Source organism: Vespula pensylvanica, chromosome 6 (genome assembly GCF_014466175.1).
Source record: "Vespula pensylvanica isolate Volc-1 chromosome 6, ASM1446617v1, whole genome shotgun sequence".
Taxonomy (NCBI): domain Eukaryota; kingdom Metazoa; phylum Arthropoda; class Insecta; order Hymenoptera; family Vespidae; genus Vespula; species Vespula pensylvanica.
Genome location: NC_057690.1, coordinates 6,753,574 through 6,778,574, shown reverse-complemented (window position 1 = coordinate 6,778,574; position 25,001 = coordinate 6,753,574). Strand labels below are relative to the sequence as shown.

The 25,001-nt window shown below is 45.4% G+C and overlaps 2 protein-coding genes across 8 annotated transcripts in view; both read right to left on the bottom strand.

The window, feature by feature from the left end:
- Positions 1 to 16,078, bottom strand: part of LOC122630169 (homeobox protein prospero-like) — a 39,132-nt gene extending 23,054 nt beyond the window's left edge. The window contains exons 1-3 of one of the 3 annotated variants that reach the window (XM_043814356.1): positions 13,118 to 16,078; positions 12,357 to 12,788; positions 9,401 to 9,555 (exon numbers count right to left, since the gene is read on the bottom strand). In XM_043814356.1, coding sequence (XP_043670291.1) covers positions 9,401 to 9,555; positions 12,357 to 12,788; positions 13,118 to 15,775 — 3,245 coding nt within the window. In that variant the 5' untranslated portion in view covers positions 15,776 to 16,078. Of the gene's footprint in view, positions 1 to 9,400; positions 9,556 to 12,356; positions 12,840 to 13,117 lie in introns of all 3 variants that reach the window. The other 2 variants (XM_043814354.1, XM_043814355.1) reach the window with 2 other exon arrangements.
- Positions 16,079 to 16,146: 68 nt separating this feature from the next.
- The window catches only part of LOC122630170 (AAC-rich mRNA clone AAC11 protein-like), an 85,882-nt gene continuing 77,027 nt past the window's right edge, over positions 16,147 to 25,001 (bottom strand). For all 5 annotated transcript variants that reach the window (XM_043814361.1, XM_043814359.1, XM_043814360.1 and 2 more), the window contains one exon: positions 16,147 to 16,944. In XM_043814361.1, the coding sequence (XP_043670296.1) occupies positions 16,344 to 16,868 (525 nt within the window). In that variant the 5' untranslated portion in view covers positions 16,869 to 16,944 and the 3' untranslated portion in view covers positions 16,147 to 16,343. The remainder of the gene's footprint in view (positions 16,945 to 25,001) is intronic.

Genomic DNA, 25,001 nt, shown 5'->3' with positions numbered 1-25,001 from the left:
CTCTCTCTCTCTCTCTCTCTCTCTCTCTCTCTCTCTCTCCATCGATCTCTTTTTCTCTCAACGGACGTATGTACAGTATCTCACGCGCAACGTGCGTACACCCAGAGATCTTCCTAACAAGAGAATGAAAAATCGAGCCTCTGACTGGCAGCCTAGCTAGACAAATTCGCTATGGATCCTCACTGTGTGCGTCAGGATTATGAAAAATGTTAATAGTAATACATGCTTTTACGATGGATCGTATTACTATAAGTATTCTTGATATGTAATCCGTTTCTCCTTTTTTTTTTTATTTCATATCGATATTATTTTAAGCTGACATCTGCTTAAATGTCCGTTCAGTTAGCGAACAAATTGCAAGTCCCTTTTGAACAATGAAATATATTTCAGCGAAAAATGAACATTATAAAATACCAAGTCGCCAAGAAGAAATAGAAATAGCAAGTCTTTTCAAGGAAGAAAAGAAGATTGCAGGACAAGGCGAGTCAATATTTGTATGTCGTAAATATTGGTTGGATAGAGACGTCTGTCTAGTAGTCGAAAGGACGAGATCCTTTATTTGTCTCGCGTTTTCACTGATGCCGGGTGGCATGTAACCGTGAAAACAAAACAAACGACAACCCGTCCTGTCTTTTCTCTAGTCCACCCCATCTACCCTCTACTCTTCTTGTCCAAGTAATGCATCCTAAGTAGTGCACCGACGTATAAGCTGCCGGGAGCAGAACTGGGCAGTCAGCCAAGTGTTTTCTTCGTGGATCACCGAACTATTTCCAATATTTCTTAGGGAAACGAAAGAGGCATACCGTTTACAATACATATCCCAATGAACGGAAAATAAGAAGAAAGAGTGCCGAGAACAACGGTGAATTGTTTTTGAAGAGTCGTTATTAGATAGCTCAAAATAAGTAGAAATGTCTGTCGAAAGGAACGAATCGTTTTCACGCGAAAGACGTACCACGAGAAATTAAATAACCACATCAAGTCTGACCGTTTTGTAGAAATTGAAGTATATAGAATCTCGTTGAGAGGGATCGCAAGACGCGTTCTTTCGGCAGATATTTCCTCTAGTGGGGTCAACGAACTGTTTCGCCGGTCCGACATCAAGAAGCGGAAAGGAGATTCACTGGTAAGGGAGGAGAAAACGGAGGAGGATGAGGAGGTGGTGGGAGTGAGTCTTTAGCAGAGAGTGTACCGTACTCATGCTGCAAGTAGCAGCTCATAGCGGCGGATTAGCCTTGCAGTGGCGATGCTTACATCCCCTATAAAGCACCCCCTGCCATCGTCCTCTGCCTACCTCCGTCCTCTCCACCGCCTCGACCCCCTTCGAAACCCCGTCAGCCAACCCCCGCCTCCTTCGTTGTTCCTCCCGCGATAGCCCTGCGGCCACCGCATTGTCTGCCGCCCAGCCAATACCCGTCGTGTTTCTCATACTTGTGTTCATTATCAAAAAATTCGAAAAGGAACGACGATGCTGCTACTGCTGCTACTACTACCGCTGCTGCTTCTACCGTTGCTACTGCTTACCCGCCTACCCGTTGCACCATAAGCATGAACCCCTTATGTTACCGAGCTGACATTCTGCGAGGGTAGACCCGGTACACCCTCGTCTGATCAAGACTTCCTCTTTCTGATCATTCGAACGTTAAATCGGTCTACGACGTCCTGATATGATAAATAAATGTTGATAATCGTCCCGATTAAGTTAATAAACGTTGGATGCTACGTTTGAATATTGATTATTTTAAGAGACTTTTCATGTAGCTTAAGTAAATTTTATTATCGAATGGGTAATGGATATAGAATTATTTTTTCTTACAATTGACCGAGTAAAATAGCGAGAGCAAGGGAAGTTAGTTCGTGCATAAAACACCGCTCGTTCTTTTAATTTAATCTCATTAAGGGAAGTACATTTTCGTGGAGACAGAGGTACGAAATCATTTTGAAGGCGCTACGTTAGACTGGTAGTATACTACTCGTCCTATGCATTATACCGAACCTTGAGAATTTCACTTGACTAAGGCTAGGTCAGGGCAAGAGAAGGATGGTGAAAGCGGTGGTGTGTAAATAGGGACAGAAATACTGGAAGAAGGGAAACAACGTTAGCCGGAAAACTCACAACGTTTCGTGCAACTCTTCAGCATTTTCGCGTCGGCGAAGTAAGAAAAGTAAGAGAAGAGTGGTGGCAACGTTGACGTAGCAAGGGTGACGTAAGGGTTAAAAAAAGAAGAATGAAAAAGAAAACAGAAGAGAGAAGAAGAAAAAGAGAGAGAATGGGAAAGAGAAAGAAAAAGAGAGAGAGCGTGAGATGGAAAGAAAGAAAGAAGAAAAAGGAAAAGAGAGAGAAGAGAGGGGGTGAAAGCGTCAGAGAAAGAAGGAAAGGAATAATGTAACCAAGACAGAGATTTCGCTGCCGCGGGGTTTTTGAACGAGCCGTAGAGAAGCGAAGAAGGGTGTAAGAGGTGGTGGAGGAAGTTCTGATAGGGATGGTAAGCGGGTTGAGGGGGCGGTTGGAACGAGTAATAGAGTAAGAGAGAGAGAGAGAGCGAGGGTGAGGTGGAAGGGGTGCCTAGGCAGTCGAGGCGCACGGCCAAGAGAGAGCCAAGCGCCACTAATTAGTGCCAAGAACGTAATTAAGTAATTTTTAATTAAGTGACTGCCGTTTACGCGCACAACCACCACCTACGGACGACGGAGGTAGTAGCCTCGCTCGATGCAAGGTGCGTCATCCCCCTTTCGCCGCGACGCAAATCGAATTTCCTCTCTTCTCTTTCGTTTTCTCTTTTTTTTCTTTCTTTTTCTTTTCACGAGGAATCCGTTTTCGCACAGATAATCCGTCGATATCGTGGCCATGTCGTCCCCTCGGGCATATAAAATGCGTCGATGAGTTCCTTCGAGTGAATTTATAATCTCCTGCTATGTACGGTAATTCATTCTACGTCAAATATTGCGTTTAGCTTTCAAGACTCTTCATTTGTGTGTGTGGATGTTATATATATATATATAATTGTTAGCAATCATATTATAAGCTCGTAGATTTAAAAATATTCTTTTTCGATAATAATTCTCATTTTATTCTCTATTACCAACGAACAGCTGTACATATTACGAATGATTAAAATCCGTCCGTAAGCTTTAGAAAATGTTTCGCCTTCTCGAAGGTACAATACTCACGGTGCAACGTTGAATGAGGCACCCTGGTAGCGGCAAAAAAGGTAGTAAAAGTCTTGATAGGGGTAGGTCGGTATTGTAGGTTTCTACCTACCGGGAGGCAACCGTTAGTAGTAGGAGTAGCAGTAGCAGCAGCAGAAACGGCAGTAAGTAGCGGTACCCAAAGAGTTGCCACTCCATTGTGCCATGTACTGAGTTTTAATTAAGGAGCTGGCGCGAATTTCTCGAGATCTCGCATGCGCATCTATATGTATTCGCAACTCGCACATAGACGATATTTAAGTCAGTGCTCGGATACATTCTTACGTATACGAGTATATATATAGGTATGTATACCTATGTACGTACAGACACGTATATATATATATATATTTATATATATATATAGATAATAATTGTATATAGTGAGTCCTGCGTACGTAGAAGAAACAAACAAGAGATTTTCTTTGTAAGGATCGAGAGTCCTTGTGGCAAACGAGTCGGCTGTGTCTTTTTCTTCAACCGTGCTTCTTTTCCCTTCTTTCTTCCTTTCGAGGAGGAGCAGGTATAGCCAGCAGCAAGGCCGCGGCCCGAAAGTCAAAGACCAAAGTTTCCTTCTTCTCATTAGAGGGCTACGAAACTGCTACGATACATCCTGCCGTCTACCCCTTTATCCCCCAGTCCGCCCCCACTCCTTTCATTACAGTTAGCAGTCGTCAACGTTCTCGTCTCCGTTCGATCTGCTACCTCCGTTGGTCTTACCACCTCTCGTTCGCTTTTGTCTCAAAGGATCCGTACTTGCTCATTTCGTCCAGGATCCCTTCTTTCTCTCGAGGGCTGGCTCATCGTCGTTTGCTCGGTTGAGAAATAAAGAGAGAGCGAAGAAGACAGAGAACGAGTTCCGCGGATGGTTGGAACGAAAACAAGGAAAGAAAACAAACTCGTAATTTTTTTGGTACTTCTAGATCGCGCACCTTAGATTTTGGATAAACTCCCTTAGAGAATCTTTCTCGTCGAACTTACTTAACGAGTAACTAGCCGTCTCTCAGGAGAAGCAAAATAGCAGAAATTGAGGAAAGAAAGAAGAAGAAATTATGAACTAGTAAGCCACGGAAGGGTGGAAATTCCACGAGGGAAGGAAGTAGGGAGAAGCGGAGAAAAGATTATGAGAGCATAATAATTACAAGGCCTCCACTTACGTCCTTCCGGCACTACTTCGGAATCTCACATACTCTCGGAATACGCGGGAGAATGCACGAGCTACGTAAACGTCTCCGTGCTCATGTAGGAAAAGGAGGAGGAGGAGAAACAGAAAAAAGCGAAGAAGAGAAAGAGGAGGAGAAACGAACGCCTGTGGGACTACGTAATATACACACGCGTGTAGTCCGTCTCTACGTCAAGCCTCGAAATTTTCCTCAGTTTCAACCCCCTCCCTCCTTTTTTCTCTCTTCCCTCGCTCGCAGCCAGCTTGTTCCTCACAATAAGAGAGAAAACCGTGGCTCGTCGTTCTCCTCCATCTCCGCCCCCTATTCCTCCTCCTCCTCCTCCTCCTCCTCCTTCTCCTCGCATGTGTGCCTTCCAACCTGTGAGTTCTACTCTACGCGAAGGTAGCTAGGTAGCCGCGTGTGCGCGCGCGCACGCATGGCCTAAGAACACGCGTGACGCTCACGCGCGTCTAGCCTTTTCGCTAAATGGCCCTCGCGCTTGTATGCTGTTTACCACCCGACCACCCACGCACGCCTTCCTCTGCCAGGCTAACCTGACTCACCTATTACTACTACTACGATACTACTACTACTACTATTATTACTACTATTACTATTACTACTACGACTATTACGACTACTACTATGACGACCTCGCCTCTCCATCCCGCTCTCAGTTGGCATGTACAATCTTGTGGGATTAAAACACAAGCTTGGAGAAGGAAGAGAAGAGCCGGAGAAAACCTACTGGTCCCGTGTGTGGAGAGATTTCCTACCACCCTTGTCTTTCCCTTTCTCCCTTTCTCTCTCTTTTTCTCTCTTACGCTTTTCTCTTCGTTTGTACTCAAGATTTCGGTAAACCGACTACTACCTCGACGTTTTAATTGGTCGGTCTTCTTTCTACACTCCTGACTTTTATCAAGGAAACTCATAGACTGTCCATGAAAAGGATTCTTATGATGATCCAGGATAGTGCTAAAGACGTTTATTAGACCGGTTTAAAAGGTTTCCTCTTCTTTTATTTTTTCTTTTCACTTTTTATTCTTTTCAAGGGGAATAAAATAAAACATCTTGCATCTAAAAATTTTGCGATATGATATTGTCCTGCGTTTGTACGGTTTCTCCGACTATCGATTATATATTGTACGATCGAGACAGTGAGATAAGAATCATAGAAAAGAGTAATTTCTACTTAGAAAATTACTCCGTTATTATCTAAATAGCCTTCAAAGCCTTTCCTTACTATACATCGAATGTTTCTGTGTACGCTACAAACCGATCGAGAATTGATAACGACGAAGACGAAGAATAAGTTAGGAGAAGGTAGAAAAAAGAATAACTGATGGTAGAAGGAAAGAGGGGTTGTAAACTACCGGTCGTCCTCTTTAGAGAATTATCGAGGATTTGGCGACGATAAACAACCCCCTCGAGAGCGTCACGGGGTAAATTCGTTCAGCTACGTCATTATTATAGGACTTGAGAGAGCTTCCGATTCCTTTATTTATCTCTTGCACTCACTTTCTCTTATTAACGCTCAAGAACCGTAAATTTTCGCGGCTCATCGCTATCCGATCTCTGCCATTTATTCATTAATTACGTAGAATTATTTTTATGCTTAAGTAATCATCCCTTTTTATTCTTCTTTCCATTTTCTTTCGAATTTAAAGATGAAAACGAACATACACATACTTATCCTATTTTAAACTTTAAAATATAATATACGTCTCTCTCATTAACTCATTCAATTCGATATATTACAGAAGATATATCAACTTATAGATTAAAACAGGACATGAATATAACTTTCAACTAGCGTTTCGAAAACTCAAAGTATTAGAATGTGTAAAAGAGATAAGTGCAAAGTTAAAGGATTTTTTCGTAATACAACCAAAAGAGAGATAGAGGTAGAACTCTCTTGCGAAGTAGATTTCATAGGCATATAGGGTTATGTATGTGTATGTCTATGAGTGTGTATGTGTTCGTTGTCCATTATACGACATAAAATTTCTTCCATTCCGGCGATAGGATCTGCCACCTCAGTGTCGCGTGTCCCAACGTGGAATCTGATAACGAGCTAACCCCAGTCCGCGCCTCGCTATCTTTTCATTCTCTCTGTCTCTCTCTCTCTCTCTCTCTCTCTCTCTCTCTCTGTCTCTCTCTTTCTTTCTCTCTCTCTTTTCCACGCACACTCAGAATACGTCAGACAAAGAGAGATGCCCGAAGATAGGGAGACGAAGGCACGAAGAAGACAGGCGAGTTTGCGCTCTCCCTCTATCAACCCCCGCCACCGACACGACCCCAATCACCCCCCGGCTAGCTTCATCGAACGAAGGCTGTCAATATATCCTTGGCATAAGCAGATCCGATGATGCACGCGTGATATTCGAGGACTCACCCTCTCCAGCCGTAAGACATCCATACGCTTTCTAGTCGACACGAGCGTGAGAAAATGGGGTGCGAAGGATCGCTTTGTAATCGTCTCGTCTCGTTTCTTCCTTCTCAATGCATTTTTTCTTTCTCTCTCTTTCTCTTTTTCTCTCTTTCTTTCCCTCTCCTTCTCTTCTTCTCTCTTACAATGGATATGATTCCAAGGTTTTTCCGTCATCGCTTTTGTTAAACGACTTCCATACTGGGCAATATCAATAGAATATTTACTTTCTTTTCTTATTCATCGAGTTTCGATCTTTCTTGTTTTATTTCCAATTTTGCAGACATTGCTTCGAAAATATTCCATTCTAGTATGTCCTGGTAGAAGCATCCATGAATGTTAAATTAAAAAGAGTGGATCGACTTTCGGCTGAGAATCTTATCGAAAGGTCGATCAACGTTGGTCAGATAGACGAAGAAAGATAGAAAAAGTGGAAAAGTCGAAGGACTAATCGGATACATTGCGTCGTAAAGTAAAGCCGTCGTTGGTGCCGCTTTCAAGCGGTTCTCGTGACAAAAGTACAACGATGGCTCATAGGGTGTCGAGGGGTGAGTTGATAGAAGCTAGGGTGTACACGTAGGAGCGTAGAATAATGTGCCGAGGTATTTCCGCATAGGAAGCCGTGCATTAGGCTATCAGATCGAGCACGCTCGACGCCGCCGACTGGAGAACGAGCAAGAAAAAGTCTAGCTAAACTCTTACGTGATTAGCCACAAAAGGAAACAAGGTATACTGTCAGTTCGTGCCCAGAAACCTTTCGAGGATTGTCTTTGAGGATGACACGAACAACCCTTGCATTTTTCCTCTCTTTATAACTTCGGAAAATAGGAACACTGGGAAGATGGTATTTAGAAAATCTTTTAATAGAAATTAATATAATAAAAATGATCAATAAAAACAAGCAAAAAAAAACGTTATATATATATATATATATATATATATATATATATATATATTACATTAAAAGAATCAAATTCATTTGTATCGAGAATTTTTATTCGTTTCTTTTTTTCTCTTGAAAAAGAAGGATAAAAAGAGAGAAAGAGAGAGAGAGAGAGAGGAAATTTTAAAGGTTTTCGCGTGCCTCGCCAAGAGACCTTGTCTCCCATGATACTCGAAGGCTGGAATACGAAGAACATGTTAGAAAAAAATTGTACGAGAGAGAACAAGCGGACAAGAGTGTAAGAGAGAGGAGAGAAAGAAAGAGAGAAAGAGAAAGAAAGAAAAAGACAAACAGACAGACAGATAGAGAGAAAGAGAGAGGGAAAATGAGGGTGGGGATAGAAGCGGCAGAGAGAGAGAGAATCGGACGAGGAAAGAACGAACCCCGCAGGCCGCAACGAAACGACAGGACGAAAATGTTACTTGAAATATATTAGCTAGTAATTAGCTTTGTTCCTTGTCCCGGAAGCTGAGCGTGATGCAATTTTTGCCAGGCATTTCTAACTTCTACAACGCGTTCCCTTGCCCTCTCTCTGTCTCTCTCTTTTATGTCAGTTATGACAATGTTTTCAAAGAACCGAAAGATAAACGAATGAGTATGCAAGAGAAAGCCACTCGGCGTATAGCAACAAGACGGACAAGCTCCTGCTCGCGAATTTTGATGCTTCTACCAGCGCTAAGTTCAATGCAAATGATAGTAGAAGTACCACAACGAGAACGAGTATAGTTGTGTTTTTTATCCACCCTTGCCGGAGTTCATGAGACTAATCGGAACGTTTTCGTTTTACTGTTCAGCTTATTCACAAATCGCGTGTACTAAATTAGTCTTATATACCTTTGAAGAAAAAGTATAAGCTCTCAGTTACGATAAATCGATTTTAGTCATTGATTGAACTTTTCATTACGACACGTACGATAATCTTTCTCATTCCTTTACTTTTTACAAAAGACGATTGTCAAGGTAAAAGCAAGGTGAGCAATTCGTGACAACGAGTATATTCAAGTAGAGGGAAACTTATGAGCTTTCGAGGAGCAGAAAGGCGCGTATTCTTGCGATAAGAAAATAGTAATAACGTAGTACCGAGATCACGTGTGGGCCTTCGTCCGCCTTATATCTCGGATCTGTACTGTACTCAGCCTAATTATAATCAGGCTAATGCCTACTGGCCGGTATGTGTCGGTACCTACAAACTCCTACGCCTTCGTACCTGCCGCAGTGTAGATACGTTACTTATCCCCAGCTGCTACTAGGGGATGGTAATTAAGATTCGGACACACCCATCGTGACTCTCGTCTCTTGGGCTCTGACCGCTTCTGTAAAGGGAGTGGTCGAGCCCTCGAAAACCTTGTTCTCGTTTGCATACACGGAACGTTCGCCAACGAGAGACGTCTTACATGATTTCGTTCAAAAGACCGAACCTTTTAGATTAAATTCGATTCGAAGCTTCCAGATAAGAAATTCGGACTATGTCCAAGAACGAAAAGTTAGGATCCACGATGAATCCAATCGAGACCTTTGACATTCAGAAACGTTCCGATTTAATTTTCGTTCGTACTACATGCGAACTGGACCAGCAACGATGTAAGACCTAATTTCAATTCCCTTCAAATTCATCACGATAGTATGACAATGTTATATACTATATATATATATATGCATGAGTTGACGTGTACTCACCGGAAATTGGAGAACCACTTGACCAGCTGCGCTGTATTATTTTTATTAAACTTGATGTCGGGGAAGTACATCTTGAGGACGGCCGAAGACGGGTACCTTACCCAGAAGAACATCAGCTTCGCTTTCCTCAGATGCATCGGCGTCAGCGTCGACGAGTTCACCGTGGTTAAGGAAATATCTTGCACATGTGTCTCTTACAATCATATATCTAGATATAAGCAAAGAACGTGTCCGCAAAGACGTAGGAGCCGTATCAGTGATCAAAGACGCGTAAGTCGAAGGATCGTAGAGCTCTAGAAATTTGTATCGTGTACGAGAATATCTCAAACTTAATCGTGTTTTCTTCGTATAAAATTGGATTAGAAATCGTACAAACTGTGGGTATATCCCCATAGTAGGCGGTAGTAGGGGTCTAACGTTCTCGCTGAGGTTGACCTACGATTGGCCGCATCTTCAACGGAAGCCTTACCGACTCCTTACCAGTAATAGGATCTCTTGATGTGGTTTCATCGCATTCTTATTCGGTTAATCCCTGTGTTCGAACTTTCACGGAGACGCATATCTTACTTGAGGAACTTTCGGCTAATTCGTAATGGCAGTAGGCCTTCATGGCGAACAGTTCTCATCAAATCGAAAGAAGACAACGTCTTTTGTTCTTCGGAGAAGAAAATTTTAGATTCTATATAATTATGATAATGAGATATCGAGAAGAGATCATTCTTCACTCCGAGCAACCCTTAATCGACCACAGCAACCTTAATATTTTTCATAAATCCTTATATCGAATTTGCGAAGGATAGTTTTATTGTTGGAGAAAATTCTCGAGCAAGAAGAACGAAGGGAAGAAGTCGCGAATATATTTGGCGCGAAGGCCATGGCGAAACGCTACAGACGAGGGTGAATCGACAGAGAGAGAGAGAGAGAGAGAGAGAGAGAGAGAGAGAGAGAGAGAGAGAGAGCAAGAGAGAGAAAGAGAGAGGAGAGAGCTTACGGCCACGACGATACATGCGACGCGCTCGACCTACCCCACAGAGAGAAGAAAGAGAGAGTAGAGGAGAGAAAGAGAAAGAGAGAGGTAAAAAATGCGCCATTGATTTTACATCAAAGGCCGACTAAAAAGGTGGCAAAGAACGTCGTGTTGCCGATCGGATCGACACGGCGATGTTGCAGTTCTGACGATGCACCATCGTCTCGCACACACATACACAGAAACACACATGTATATGTTCTCTCGCGCCCCCACACAAGCCTCCCACCTACAACGTCCGGCCCTTCTCGTTTTCTCTTTCTGGATCCGTAAGCTCTTTCAAAAACTGAGAAGCCGATGCGAGGCTGCAAGCAAGGTGAGTCATGTGCAATAATCGAGCTGCTGAACTTTTCGCGCTGGTTGATCATTTTCCGACGATCGTACTAGGAACATGCCTTATCTCTCTCTCTTTCTCTTCGAAGCCGGATACGATAGCTATTTTTATGCTGTTAAAGCGTATCATCGGGTCAGCCCGTGGCCGCGCGGTGCATCGTTTGAGACTTTGAAAGAGAGACGCGGAAAAACTCGCGCCGAGAAGAATCATCGGGACCACGGATGCGTGCCGGCCGATAGAGTTTTTAATAGAAGCCTGGTTTAAAATTTCTTCCTCTTTTATACATAGAACTAACCTCGACCGCGTAAAGTCGAACGATGATAATATACATATATATACATATATATATGTACATATATATATACATTTAATTATGTTAAGTGTATTACGGAATAGACATTTTAATTTTCTTCTGTATCTTTATCTTGAGTTATCTTTTCTACGAAGTTATCGTCGAATGCTCCCTTCATTACCGAGACTCACTAGGCAAGACGTATACTTACTAAACCGTTACGGGCTATCGCGTTTCCTCGAAGATTTCAACGCGCGAGCGGAGGTTGTCGGCTACTAGTCAGGAACGTTATAGCGATAACACGGAGCTAGGAAGAAGGAGGAAACTCGATTGAAGTCGAAAGAACCGAGATACATGGAGAAACTGAGTTGGTCGACTTTCGTAATCTCGATTCTAGGAAGAGAGAGATAGAGAAATAGACATAGAGAAAGAGAGAGAGAGAGAGAGAGAGAGAGAGAGAGAGAGAGAGAGAGAGAGAGAGAAGAGGATTATCTACGATAAGTCGAAGAGACGCTCGCGATGGGAAGTTCGCGGAGCACCTCCTCCTTTGCCTCTTCCACCTCCAGCTCGTTTCCGTGGTTGAATTCCGAAATTACGGGACAGATTATTGGCTTGCGAAGTTGGGTGAGACTCGAGGCTGAGGGCAGACCGAGTAGTAGGCAAAGAACTTTCGGCTTGGCGCGTTGTTGCCGGACAAACTCTACTCGTAGGTGCATCCAACATTAGCCTAACTCCGTGGCAAACTAATCTAACATTCGTCCGAGTCCTCCCTCTTTCCTCCATCTCTCTGTCTCTCTCTCTCTCTCTCTCTCTCTCCTTCTCTCTGTCTTCCACTCTTGTTGCTTTCTCTTCTTCTCTCTCCCCACTCACTTTCTAGCTAGCTAGCTCACGTTCTTTCCGATCCCTCCCTCCTACCTATCTCAGCATCGCGGCGACTGCTCTTCTCCTTGCGAGCGAACGAGTTCTTTCTCTCAAAAACTCGCTGCCGCGTTTCAAAGTTTTCGCGTTCAACGAAACTCACCCTCTAGTTCACTCCTCCTATCTCCGCCACAAAAAATATCCCTAAGCGTCGTGAAGCTTTTCAGTCGTATCTCGTACATTTTCAAGTCCTAACTTTCCTTCGCACTTGCCACGAATTATCATTTATTTCGTATGTATCTACCGAAGTAATACTCGCGGTATACAACTGCATGCAATAGATTCTCTAATCTCTATCGGTTTAGCAACCGAATACAATTGATCGATACAGTTTGATCGAAGAAAAAAAAGTAATGCTTTTTTACGTAGTATTAAAAAAGGATATTGTAGGCTGAATTCCGTCGTAGCCGATGTCTCCGGAGTTGCAATCACTAACACGGTCGTTGTTGTCCATCCTTAGGTGTCCATATTCCGGACTACCGTGTTGTGCAGCCGCGAGTAAAACAGGATGCAACATGGCCGGGGCATGCGAAAGTGGAGGAGAATCCCTGAGTTCTACACGTCCACTTGGAGGACTCGCAGGCAACTGATGCGATCCCGCTGCTGGTACCTGACCTGCATGGCCCCCACGTGGGGTGTTGATTCCCGGGAAGAACGGCGAGTACGGCGAGAACACCTGACTTTCGTGAAGGCTCGGGTTTGGTATCGCTACGCTTGTTGGCAGGGACACTGGCAGCATTGGTGGTGGCGCGTGGTAAGGTCTCGGTGGTGGAGCTGGCGGAGGACTTTCACTGCCTCCTTGAGATCCGTTGCCCTCCTGCGCAAGAATTCTTGATACAGTCCTTGGTGTGATTCTCGTATCGGTTACCTGAAAAACGATGCTCATTGATCTTCCCTTACGTAAAATTTAAAAATGAGCTACATTTCTTAGGTCTCCGGACACCTATTGAAATCTCTTATTATGTTAAACATCCGAAAGCCATATTTGGTTCTACGTCTAACTCACGAAACCCACCAAACGGTGACTTATACCTGAATTATCCCATCGTATTGCAATTTTGTAGGTACATAGATATGAATCGAGATTTAGATGAGTTCAGATCTAACGTAACCGACACTCGAAACCCAAAGAAAGTGTGAGAATACCTTTTGGCGCCTTTTCTTCGGTGTCATGACGAGGGAGAGAGCCTCGTTCTGTTCCGAATCCCTGACTTCCCTCTCGTCGTTCCTCAGATTACAATATTGTTCGCGTTGTTGCTGCTCCCTTTGCTGCTGTTCGCGTTGTTGCTGCTGTTGTTGCTGTTGTTGCTGCTGTTGCGACTGCATCGGTCCGATGCCGTATATTTTTTGCGGCATCGGTGTCTGAAACATCCCAACGGGCCTGACGTGTGGGGGTAGCTGATTCATCTGATTTAAATTATTTTCTGTGGGACCAGAGTGAGGACCATGGTGCCCACCAGCCATGGGCCCTATTTGGGAAAAAGCCGTTGGTTGCGTTGGAGGGGGCCCACCGGTTAGGGGCCCCCGTGGCCCGTTTGGGCCACCGGTAGGTTGTGGAGCTCCCCTGTCGACTACCTTCGTCCTTGGCGATTTCCTTTCGAGCATTTGAGTCGCTATCAGGATATCCTTGTTCAGCTGCTCGGTGGCTACTTGTGCCGCCTCGCTTTGCTTACCGACGATCCTCCTTTGTTGAACAAACCTCGCGACTATACTGTCGATCAGATTAGCGAACGACGAAGAGATTTCCGTTTTAAGAATGTCCGCCAGAATTTCGAGATCCGCACCGGTGATGTGTGGTCCCGAGGAACCTGCCGCCGCAGCTGCGCCCCTGAAGACGTTTAACCTTTCTTGGAAGTCCTTCTGTTGCAGGGACGAGCTGCTGCTGGTCAGCTGTTGTGGCGTTTGCGGCGTGGACGGTCCGGTATTGCTCTGATTCGGTTGCTGCGCTTGACTAGGCGGTTGTGGAGAACTTTGTCGCTGGTGCTGTTGCTGGTGCTGCTGCTGCTGCTGCTGTTGCTGCTGCTGCTGTTGTTGCACCTGTTGCTGCTGTTGTTGTTGCTGCTGTTGTTGCTGTCTCACGGTCGCCTCCTGATGCTGCTTCATCCTTTCGAGTGCGGACTGCTGATGTCCGAGGTACAGTTTATGACCCATGTGGTACATGGCGGCTGCCGCGGCATGCGGATGGTCGGGCGGAAGAGTCTGGAGGCCGTTGAACGCCGGTGGGTGAGGTCTCGGTGGTCTAGGGGGTGGTTCGGGTAGTTGCTGCGGACTGGCGGGTGCGTCGCTGCTCTCACTCGTGTCATGCTCCACCTTGCTCGAAAGTTCCAAATACTTTGCTTGCATCTCCGCGAGTTGCTCGTGCATTATCTTGAGCTGACTCTTCAGAGAGGCCTTCTGCTTTCGTTTCTGCTTTATCGTCGATTGATCATCTTCTTCCTCGCTTTCCTCCTCGTCGTCCATCATAGTGTCATTGATACCGTGCTGGAGAACGTGGTGCACGGTTTGTTGCTGCGGCTGATAGAGCTTTCGCTTCTTACAACCGTTTACCGGAGTAGGCTGAAGCGCGGGGCTACTGCGCATCGTGCTAACAATGTTTTCCACCCGAGCGCGCTTCAACTCCGTTGTAGGAGAGCTCGTCTCGGTTTTAGGTATGATCGGGCAAGGAGAATGGCTAGGACTACGCTTGATGTTCAAAGAGTCTTGAATTTCCTCCTTAACCGATACCGAGGCCGACCTCGGAGCCGTAGGACTGGGCGGTAAGCTCTGATCGCAATCGGAGCCATCGAGATTGGTACCGGGCTCGATGCCTACCTCAGCGAATGCCTCCTCCATGGCACGTGCCGTGGAGGCGGCGTCCTCGGCGCTATCCTCCGCGTCAGCAGGCATCACCGTATCACGATCACTGTGGTTCGTGCTATTCACGAGGACATTATTGCCATCACCACTTTCCTCTCCGCCACTCTGCACTGTTCCACTGCGCGCACTATCACTGTTCTGTTGATGCTGTTGTTGGGGACTTTGCTGATGCTGTTGCTGGGACTTGAGGATATCCGCGGTGGTATTGTTATTATTGTTGCTATGTATACTGTTGTTGTTGTTTGGTTGCTCTTGCACGGAAAGGGCGGGCAACTTTCGACCCTGGAGAATGTCGCGGAGCATGTGTTGCGTTAACTCGGCTGTGGCGGGGTCGTCGCAATTGACGACTGCCCCCGGTTGGAGGTTCGCGTTTGGATCCATGCCGGCACCGGTCATCCCGTGTCCGCCCTCTGGCGGCGAACCGCCGGCGTCACTGGCCTGCTTGACCTGCCGTCCGAGTAATTCGTTCAGCATCTTGGCGGGGCCGAAGCCCGATGCCCCGAAGAAGCCGAAGTGGGCGGAATGCTTTTGGGTTGTAGGACCCGTCGTCGCTGCACCCAAGTGACCTTGACTACCAGCCGCTCCAGCCTGCTGTTGCTGCTGTGACTGGTGGTGATGTTGATGGAGCTGTGGCTGCTGTTGTTGTTGTTGTTGTTGTTGCTGCTGCTGCTGCTGTTGGTGTTGTTGTTGTTGCTGCTGCTGCTGTTGTTGTTGTTGTTGCTGATGCGACGTCGGCCCGCTACCACTGAAGATCGAGCCGTACAGACCACCGCCGAGGAAGGATGGCCGGGAGCTAAAGTTCGGTATGCTCGAGTAGCTGTTGCGTGGCTCGCCGGCGTCCACGCGCTGTCTGGTGCGCTTCTGCTTCTTCAGGAGTTGCTGTTGCTTGCTTTCCGTGGTTGCTCCGTAGAGGGCGAAACACTCGGTCTCCTCCTCCGATGACATCATCGGCCGTCTGGTTGGTCGGCCCCCCGAAGGCCTCCGCGTCCCCTCCCCGCCAGGGCTCCTTGCCACCCCTCCCCTTCTCGCTCGAATAGCCCCCTCGTGGCTCAGCGCGCTGCCTCTGCTTCTCTGCACTCTCGCTTTCCCCTACCACCGACGACTCTTCTCCTTCTCCTTCTCTCGTTCCTTCCGACGCGCGCGATCCCCACTGCTACTACTACTACTACTAGCTGAGTCGGCGGCTGCCTTCCCTCTCCACCACCTTCGCCTTCGCCTTCGTTGCCTCCTTTTCTCCTTCCTCCTCTTTGTCTTCCTCCTCCTCCTCCGTCGCCTCCTCTTCTTCCTCCTCCTTCGCTTTTTCCTTCTCCTTCGCCTCCTTCTCCTTCTTCTCCTCTTCCTCCTCCTCCTCCTCCACCGCCGCCGCCGTCGACAACGTCGACGAGGCCGGCACCCTTCTGCTCCTTCCCGCCGGACGACTTTGACTTCCTCCTCGTCTCTTTCTTCCTCACCTTCTTCCTCTTCTTCTTCTTCCTCCTCTTCCGTCGTTTCTCGCTTCCCCTTGGTTTTCTTTTTACTATTCCTCGCCCCGCACTTTCCGCCGTGGGGCTGACGCCAATAACACCTGGGGATGCTTCGTGACTCGGTGTCGGCGGTTCGTCCTCGTAGTAGCCGCCACGAGATGATGTCTCTCCTTCACTGCTCGACTCTTCCGTCCGTTTCCAATGCTGCCGTTCCTTTCTTTATCGGCGTTCTCGCTACGACGATAAAAACGACCTGCAACGCCGCTTCTTCTTCCGTTCAAGTTTTTATCGCTGCAGTTTTTCCTGCTACCCTTGCACGTCTCGTTCTTATTGTTATTCTTCTTAATCTTCTTATCGTTATTGTTACTACTTTTGTCGGTGCTATTGCTGTTGCCGATTATGCTACCACATACGCATTCGCTGTCGTTTATCGTCGTGCTTTCGTTGCAGCTCTTGATGCTGATGTTGTTGCTGCTTCTGGTACTGTAAATGTTGTTGCTGTTGATGATCACCGATCGAACGGAGGAGGCCGGAGCTCTCGCGGGCGGAATTCTCGTGCTCCCGCCTGGGAGCTGCATCCTTCGAACTCGCCAAAGGGCTGGGTGCCCCTCGCTCCCTCGTCTCGATTTTCCCTGCTGCGGTTCCTCTATCCGTCTGAAAGTCAAAGGAACGAGAGTTTATATATGCGTATTATCCAAGAGTAGGTATATTCGACTCGAATACGATCTCTCCTACGAACGATCGATCCGTACCATAATAGAAACGTATACTTTATTTCGGCCGATCTCTCGCTTTCCCTCTCTCTACCTCTTTTTCTTTCATTCTCTCTTCTCTCTCTCTCTCTCTCTCTCTCTCTCTCTCTCTCTCTCTCTCTCTTTCCAACGAAAGAAAGTATTTGCGGAAACAACGTCTGACAGCCGTTACACACGGCTATAGACGATTCCCGTAATTTTCCTTTCGAATTCGTAAGAATCTTTAAAGCTAACCGACCGGTCGCGGTCGTCGAACTTTAAGATAATATATTTCTTCTTTTTCACGCAACCGAGCCATCAATCGATAAGTTATGTCGGTTCAACGTACGATCGCGAACAAAAAGGGGGTAGGGAGTAACCAGTGGCAGTGATCGTTTAAAAATACGAAGACCAGTGAAGAAAAAAAAAGAAGACGTCCCTTGGGGCATCGTAGAAAAATTCTAAACACCGAAGAAGAGGAGAACAGAATGAGAGAAAGCGCCTGGGAGTCGCGGTCATAAGAAAATTGCTCGCTTTGAATATCTTATTCGTTGTAACATAAGTAGCTTACGTTAGTCGACTCGACTCTTCATGCGTCTTTGTCGTCGTCGTCGGTCGATGCTCGATGCTTGCCCCCGAAGAAAGGGGCACGAAAAAAATAATTAATGCCACGCTCATCGTGAATCGTTCTAGGAGTATCTATATTTATAACTACACACTTCCATTTCTAACTTTCCTCGACGACATTCACGACTATATACTTCTTGTCTATTTGCGATCCTATGCACGTGCGTCGATCTATTCTTTTTCCTCGTATTAGTCAGGAAACTATACTAAAAATAAAATGCATTTCGTCGGGTTCAATAGGTCAGACAAGAAGGAATTCACTTTTTATAAAAGTATCTCGTATTATCTATGTTTTATGTTACGTTCAAGAAAAACGACAAAACTAAGTATTTTGAAAAGTATTCGTAACAATGATTCTTTGCCACTTTAGTTTTCATTTTTTAACATTCAACACGTACGACGTTGAAACGGTTTCATCATTTACTTTCTCTTTCTGTTACTCTTGTGGTTGAATCGATGATGCGTATAAGTGCGTAAACGCAAGCAGCTTGTACACACATGGTCTAATGTGACAACTCCGTGTAGAAACTAACACGAACGCCGTAGGCGCTCTGTATGTATCACGTACGTGAGCTCCGAAGCAACAGCTGAGCAGCTTAAAGCACCTGCGCTCAATAGGCCGACATATTCCATAGTTCGCGCTTACGCACCAACCGCCTTCGTTCGAGGATGCGCGAGTACTCGTCTCGATAAATCGACAGGGTGTGGTGATAGGAATGCGTGTGCGTAATATACATGCCTATCGCTTTGCTGTAACGAACGGGAAACCTTAGAAAAAAAATTCCGCAAATACGGAGCATGCGAAACGAAATATTCGTATCTCTGGGAAGAAATTTTTATCTTCTCAATGAGTAATTTTTCAAAAGTAATTTTTATCAATGAAAGACTTCGAAATAATCTACTACCATATATCTTTTATACTAGACATCCACTCTTAATTAGATTTCTTTTTTTTCCCCATAAATAGACTCGTGTGACCAACAGATCTCTGTTGAAAATATAATTTTCTTCCAAATAACAGCCGAAAACGTTTTCATTGCTTTGATTTAAGGATTTTATGTATTCAATTACTTTTTAATTAATCCCGTTAATCTTCTTATAATTAATTCCGAATTGATCTTCTTAGAACCGATACGCAGACCCAACTGCTTTTTGTACCGTGAATAATCTTGCGTGTCTCTTGTCGCATATTTAAATTGGTATTACGCAAGCGTTCAATTATGACTAGTTACACTACTTTTACATGCGCGTCGAAGAAGAGCGAGGAATATACATATTCGTTGGCATTATTCAGAAGAAGGATGCAAAGAGGATAAGATAGGGACATTCGCAAATTGCTTACTCAAAAGATAACATATGGTCTCGGACTCGATAACGTCTACAAAAGTCTCGTACCTAGGCGCGTATGGTAAAAAGAAGGGAGAGCTTCGAGGGGGGTCACAGGAACTTCTGTTCTTCCTACTTTTAAACGCTACTTCCCCGTGTGCCGCCATGCGTGAGACGAGCAGAACAAAAAGAGGTGCCGGTACCCTGACCGGAAATGGCTTCAGGAACTCTCCCACATTTCGTCGATTTCAAAGTATATACGTCGAGTTAATTACGCTGATCGTATGTCTACCTCGTTCGGATGTATATTCATGCACGTTGATCGAATCGAGCTTATTTAGTTAGGAAGAAATATTTTCAATCTTTTAGAACCATACTATGCTTCAAGTAGAAAACATTTTTGATAAGAAACGTTCGAAAGATTCGTCTATATTTTGTTTTAATTTTCTTCGTTGGTAACAAGCTTAGATAGTGTCGAGACCATACGATGAGCCACCAACAACCACTTCCTGTGCGTCATGCGACATTTACCGTTTAAGCAGGTGACTTGATTTCGAAGGGTGATTGCGGTGACTATGGTGGTAGGGTTCCTCGATAAAATAGTAGGCGAAAAAAAAAAAGAAAAAAAGAAAGAAGAAATGGCGGCAGGTAGAGGTGATCCATCGAAGCGAGCTTGTTGAAGTTAAAGTTAAAAGTTGGGTGAGAGGCAACCGTGTCGAGTAGGTATAAACGTGCTTTTACAATTCGCTTTAGGAAAATTCGCGGACTGGCCCGTAGAGTATAGCTATTGTTCGGAACTATCGAGCCTGATAACTTTTAGCTACAACACCTCGGGTAATTAAGGAGGAGACCCGTCGAACAAAAGTACCGACTCGTGGAAGGCGTTCATTAATCTCTTTATCATCGATCGCTAAAACCGAGAACAGGTTCACATGCAATCCGTTCTTCGTGTTTTACAGTGATCGGATATCGTGTGCGTGTTATATATGCCCGAAGCATTACAGTCCTCGGTACGTACACACAACGCGCCTAACGCCGTCAACAGGGCGCTGAAGGAGAAGCGAATTTCCGACTAGCAGTCGCCAAACAATACGATACGCCGATAATTTCGATCGGTTCGGTGATATTCATAAAAGGTTGTTACTAAAATTCCTAGTAATTTCCATCACCGATTTTGATGTATCCCGTCTCGCGAGAGACTGACGGTCGTTACCACGCTCTGTTGCTTTATCTTTCTCGCGAACGAATGCAGCATTTCTATTAAACGTTTAATGATCGCGACGCATCACCGATTCGCTCGGTTAATATCGGGAGACATTAAGATAATGCGATCGATGCGCGACGGTATCCTTAAATGGCGATTGTGAACGATACAGGGTGGTATGAGGGTGGTGTAACCAGAGAAAGGGAAGGAAAGAAGCGTCGTTAACGAGAGAAGAGACGATTATATTTTTCGATTTTTCTCTTTCCTCCTACTCCCAAGAGTAGGTATAGGAGTGCCGGGCAAGGTGGTGTTTTCCATATCGAAGCATCACATGTGGCGTGCGTACCCCACATGGTGTCGTCGTCGTCGTCGTCGTCGTCGTCGTCGTCGTCATCGGGGTAACATGGCAACGGCATGTGCATCGGAATTTTACTCTGTCTTTTTCCCTCTAGTAGATATCATACGGTGAGAGTGTTCGCAGGGGGTTGCATGGGAACTGTACAATGGTCATCAGTCCATGTCCGTCGGTGGTAACTTCGTGGACTCTTCCGTCTTTCACATTTTACCTTATAGAACGCCGCTATGCATCGTTGCTTTTTTCTTTCCCCTTGTTACGAAATTATTCTAACATTCGTCTCTTTATTATCCTCTATGTGGGTAAACGCAACCCTCGCTCTCGGCATGCACTCGCGACTACGAAGGACGACGCCTCCACTTACATATGTACATTGACTCGTCGTACACGTACATAGGTACGTATGTGTGTATGTGTCTACGTGCCTAACGCCTACGTATCCAGCTCTCTATACGCAGAGAGACACGTTCGCGTACCCACACACCACCCCCTTTGTGTACGTACACATTGAGTTCTCACACGCGTTCAGCATATTATCGGGCTGCTCCGATGCAACAAGTTGACCGGGTGTCAATTGATGTGTTATTAATTGGAGGTTAATTGCGTTAATGCGCTCTCAACCCCGCCTCCCCTTACCTCCGACCACCACCAGCATCACGACTACCTACCACGGGCCATCGACAGAACCCGCTGTTTTATTATTATTTTGCATTTGAATCGTTTCGATTTACTGGCACGCGCCCAAACCAAACTCTGATGAGGAGGTGAGGGTGGGAAAGAGAGTAATGGGGTGCCGATTGGCGCCCGATGAACGGGGCGGAGAGGAGCCCGAGAGAGAGAGAGAGAGAGAGAGAGAGAGAGAGAGAGAGAGAGAGAGAGAGTGAGAGAGAGGGAAAGAGAGAGAGAGTATTTAAAAGCGTCGGCCTGTCACCGATTTTCATAATTCACAGCTCGTTAAATTTGTTTCGCTTTTTGCCTCGCTTTTCGTGGTTACGCGGCCTATGGCCATTAATTTACTTTCGGTCGTTTTCAATGAGTTTAATCGCGTTTCAAAAACAATGTGGGTCAACGCCACGGCCGTGTTATTTCTGGCACGCGAGCATGACCTTTCCTCGATTTTCATTTCGATTTCAGTATTCATTCACGCGACTACCTGTATGCTGTGAGTGCGAATCGAACTGTACTTTAATGACGAACTTTACGTTGGGAATTTGTCCTATCGTTTTAAAGATCAAATAAAGAATGTAGTATTTGTAGAATATTTTTTGGATGGAACAGCAAGGAAAAGCTTCGATACTTTCACAGAAAATATTTTTCTTCAAATTTTGTTTACGAGTAAAAGTTAATCATGCAAAAATGAAAAGAGAATACAAAAGAAGAAAGTTATATTATAAGGAAAAGAATAGAAAAAGAAGAGAAAGAAGACAAGGTCGACGAATTCCCAAGGCAAGCTTGCAAATCTTTCCGAAGACTTTTCACGATCGGTCCTACGTGTTCCCATGATTTCTTCTGTGGGAAACGCTAACGTCTGATATTGAAGGCTACAAAAAATCTTACGACTCCCTTCGTCCTCTCTTAGGAAAGGAAGTAGGAACAACGGTCCTTGCCCTCAGTGGCGTAGTCTTTTGATAAACTTACCAAAATATTAGATCGTTTAAGATCTTTAATAGAAAATGATATATTCTATCTATAAAATAAATCATTTCATGTCATACGTTATATTGATCGTGAATTAATTAAATGTTATTATAAATTGACGCAACGAAAGAGAAATTATATCGTTAATAAAATATCTAATTTAATATAATTAAGAAGTCATCGATAATGTCATTGCAAAAGATCGATGTTTGTAAAAAAAGTATAGAAAAACGAGTACAAAACTGATTGGAAATCGAAATAAGTACGTAACCATAAAACGCATGTCTTAAAGATAGCATGTTTAAAAAACATCTTCTTTCGAAAGATATCTTTAGTTGAAAAATATGAGTTTTACGCCACTGTAAGGTAAAGAAGGCCCCCTCGGTAGTATTCAGGTGGTTCAGCTGGGTGCCGTCCCCCGCTTTAAATGTCCAGGTATCCCTCAGATGGTTCCTACCAAGGTAACTTCTCGAGACTGCGTTTTCCCCCTCGAAGGAACTCCTTGGGGTGAGAGGTGAGTCTAAGGAGAAGGGAGAAGACGGTAGAGAGAGAAAACTTCTTAGACGACTTGGAAGTCGCGCGTGCCAGCTGCCGTTTCGAGGCGTAACCGACGTTTCGGCTTCTTGTTGCCATTGTTGGAACCCCACCGACTGCACCCTCCAACGTCTTAGCTCATCAACTTGGGATCCCCTCCCAACGTCTTAAGAGTCGCACGAGCAACCAGTATCTACTGTTTGACTCGTGCCAGCTTTGCGTAACGGTCGTCGTTTCCTTTCTACTTTCTTCGTTCCTCGATTTTATACGATCGTACGATATGCGCCGAAGAAATATTCTTTTATCTTTTTTTTAAAACACGGTTTAATTAAAGGTCGACTATGTAGACACGAATTACCTTTTTATGTGCGCAATTGTTAATCTTTTTCTTTTGTTTTTTCTTTTCTTTTTTTTTCTTCTCCCACGTAATTCTTTCCGGTACGTATGTACTCACATTTATCTTTTTTTTTCTCCAGCAAAGAAAGGATTGGTAAAGAGATGGAGAAAGGACGGTAACGTCAAGAGTCCCAGATTCGTGAGTGGAGCAAGTAGGAACGAGGAAGAAGAGACGGAGGGTAGCTTAACGACGAATTTCCAAAGGCTTTCCTTCTCATTTATTGGCCACGGGCTAGTTTTCGAGGTAGTTATGTAGATACGTCCGCGGCATATTGGCAAGCAAAAGCGTCCAGGATTACGGGCATTATTATTGTTGGCGTTTCGAGGCGAAGTCTCCTTGTGGCACATGGCCAACACGCTTTCCAGTTTTTGCGACGACGACGACTTTCGTATCGTGGATATCGTCGGGCGCCTCAGATTACTTAATTATATTCAATTGCCAAAGTTCTTGCTCTGTGTGTACGCGTGGCTATCCGTGGGAGCGAACGAAAGTTCTCATTTCGAAAAGTATAACAGAAACGAGCAATGAGCCAGAGAGCCTTCTGCTCTGCGCCGTTAGCCAACAGATTTTTCTGTCTTCGGAGAGGCATGACGAACTCTTTCAGATTGATCTGAGTTTTACGAAACTAGGCTGCGTTAAAGAGATATTTATTACTCGAAGAGATCATAAATCGAATAGTCACGATAGACCAATAGATAGTGATCTTCGAGACAGCTGAATTGGTGCTCTAGATAGGAAGTGTCCAACAAATAAAGAGTCCACAAGGCGGCACATACCTTTAACGACTCCAGGAGAAACGAGAAACACCTGGTCAGCTGCAGTAAGCCTTTCTCAATAAAATTCAAAGTCTAACCGAAAGAAGCTTGATCTTTGAGAAATCTAAGAAGGCAAACGTAGATATCTTCTTTCTTGACTTATCAAGCGATAGGACGCGTCGTGTCCGCGCTAGCCTCCGTAGAACGACGCGCGGCGAGCGGTGGTCCGATCGTTTGAGCCAATCACGCAGTGATTGAGTATAATGGACTTGCGTCTTGTCCCCCAGGTCAGTGGTTCTCGGCTGAACGAGAACGATCCACGGCTGAGCGATTCCGTCGTTAGATCGAGAGTCGACTCGCACTTGGGTTGGTCACCCACACGGCGTAAGTGACTAGGGCACAGGATGAAGGCTGTGTCCGAGTGCGCGAACGGCCGGTCGGTATGATAATGAGGAAGGTGACTTCCGACGATCCATATATCGCGACGAGGAGAGAAAGACAGATACTACTCGTGGATGCACTGATAAAGAGAATCCAATCGAGAGGGACTGAGTGAGATAAAGAGAGAGAGAGAGAGAGAGAGAGAGAGAGAGGAGATGGTAGGTAGTAGAGCTAGATGGTGTATAGTAGAAGTATGGCAAGTATAGTAGGGTCCAAGCGAGTATCCATCCAAGGAACGGACACTCCAATCCAATCCCTCTCTCTCTCTCTCTCTCTCTCTCTCTCTCTCTCTCTCTCTCTCTCTCTCTCTCTCTCTCTCTCTCTCTCTCTCTCTTGCTCCCTCAATATGTCCTACGCTTCGACGTAAGCCTCCGGCTCTCGCCTCCTCCTCCTCCTCTTCCTTCCGTGGCCCTCGCCTCGCTACAAATTGACATGAGAGACAGGACACGGAGGCACGACGCGACGTGCGTCAGCGGGTCACGTGTGTTGAGCTCGAGGAGCGGAAGACTCTTCGTGGTCCACACTGACGCGCGCGAGAGAGGGTACTCTCTCTTCGTACATCGTAACGGGACAGCCAAAGACGAGTCTCTCTTTCTCTTTCTCTCTTGTTTGCTCTCTAGCTCTTCACACATATGCATGTACTCGTCAAAGAGAAAGGGAGACGAAGACTCTTCTCCGCAAACGCGACGAGCCAATTTTCCCA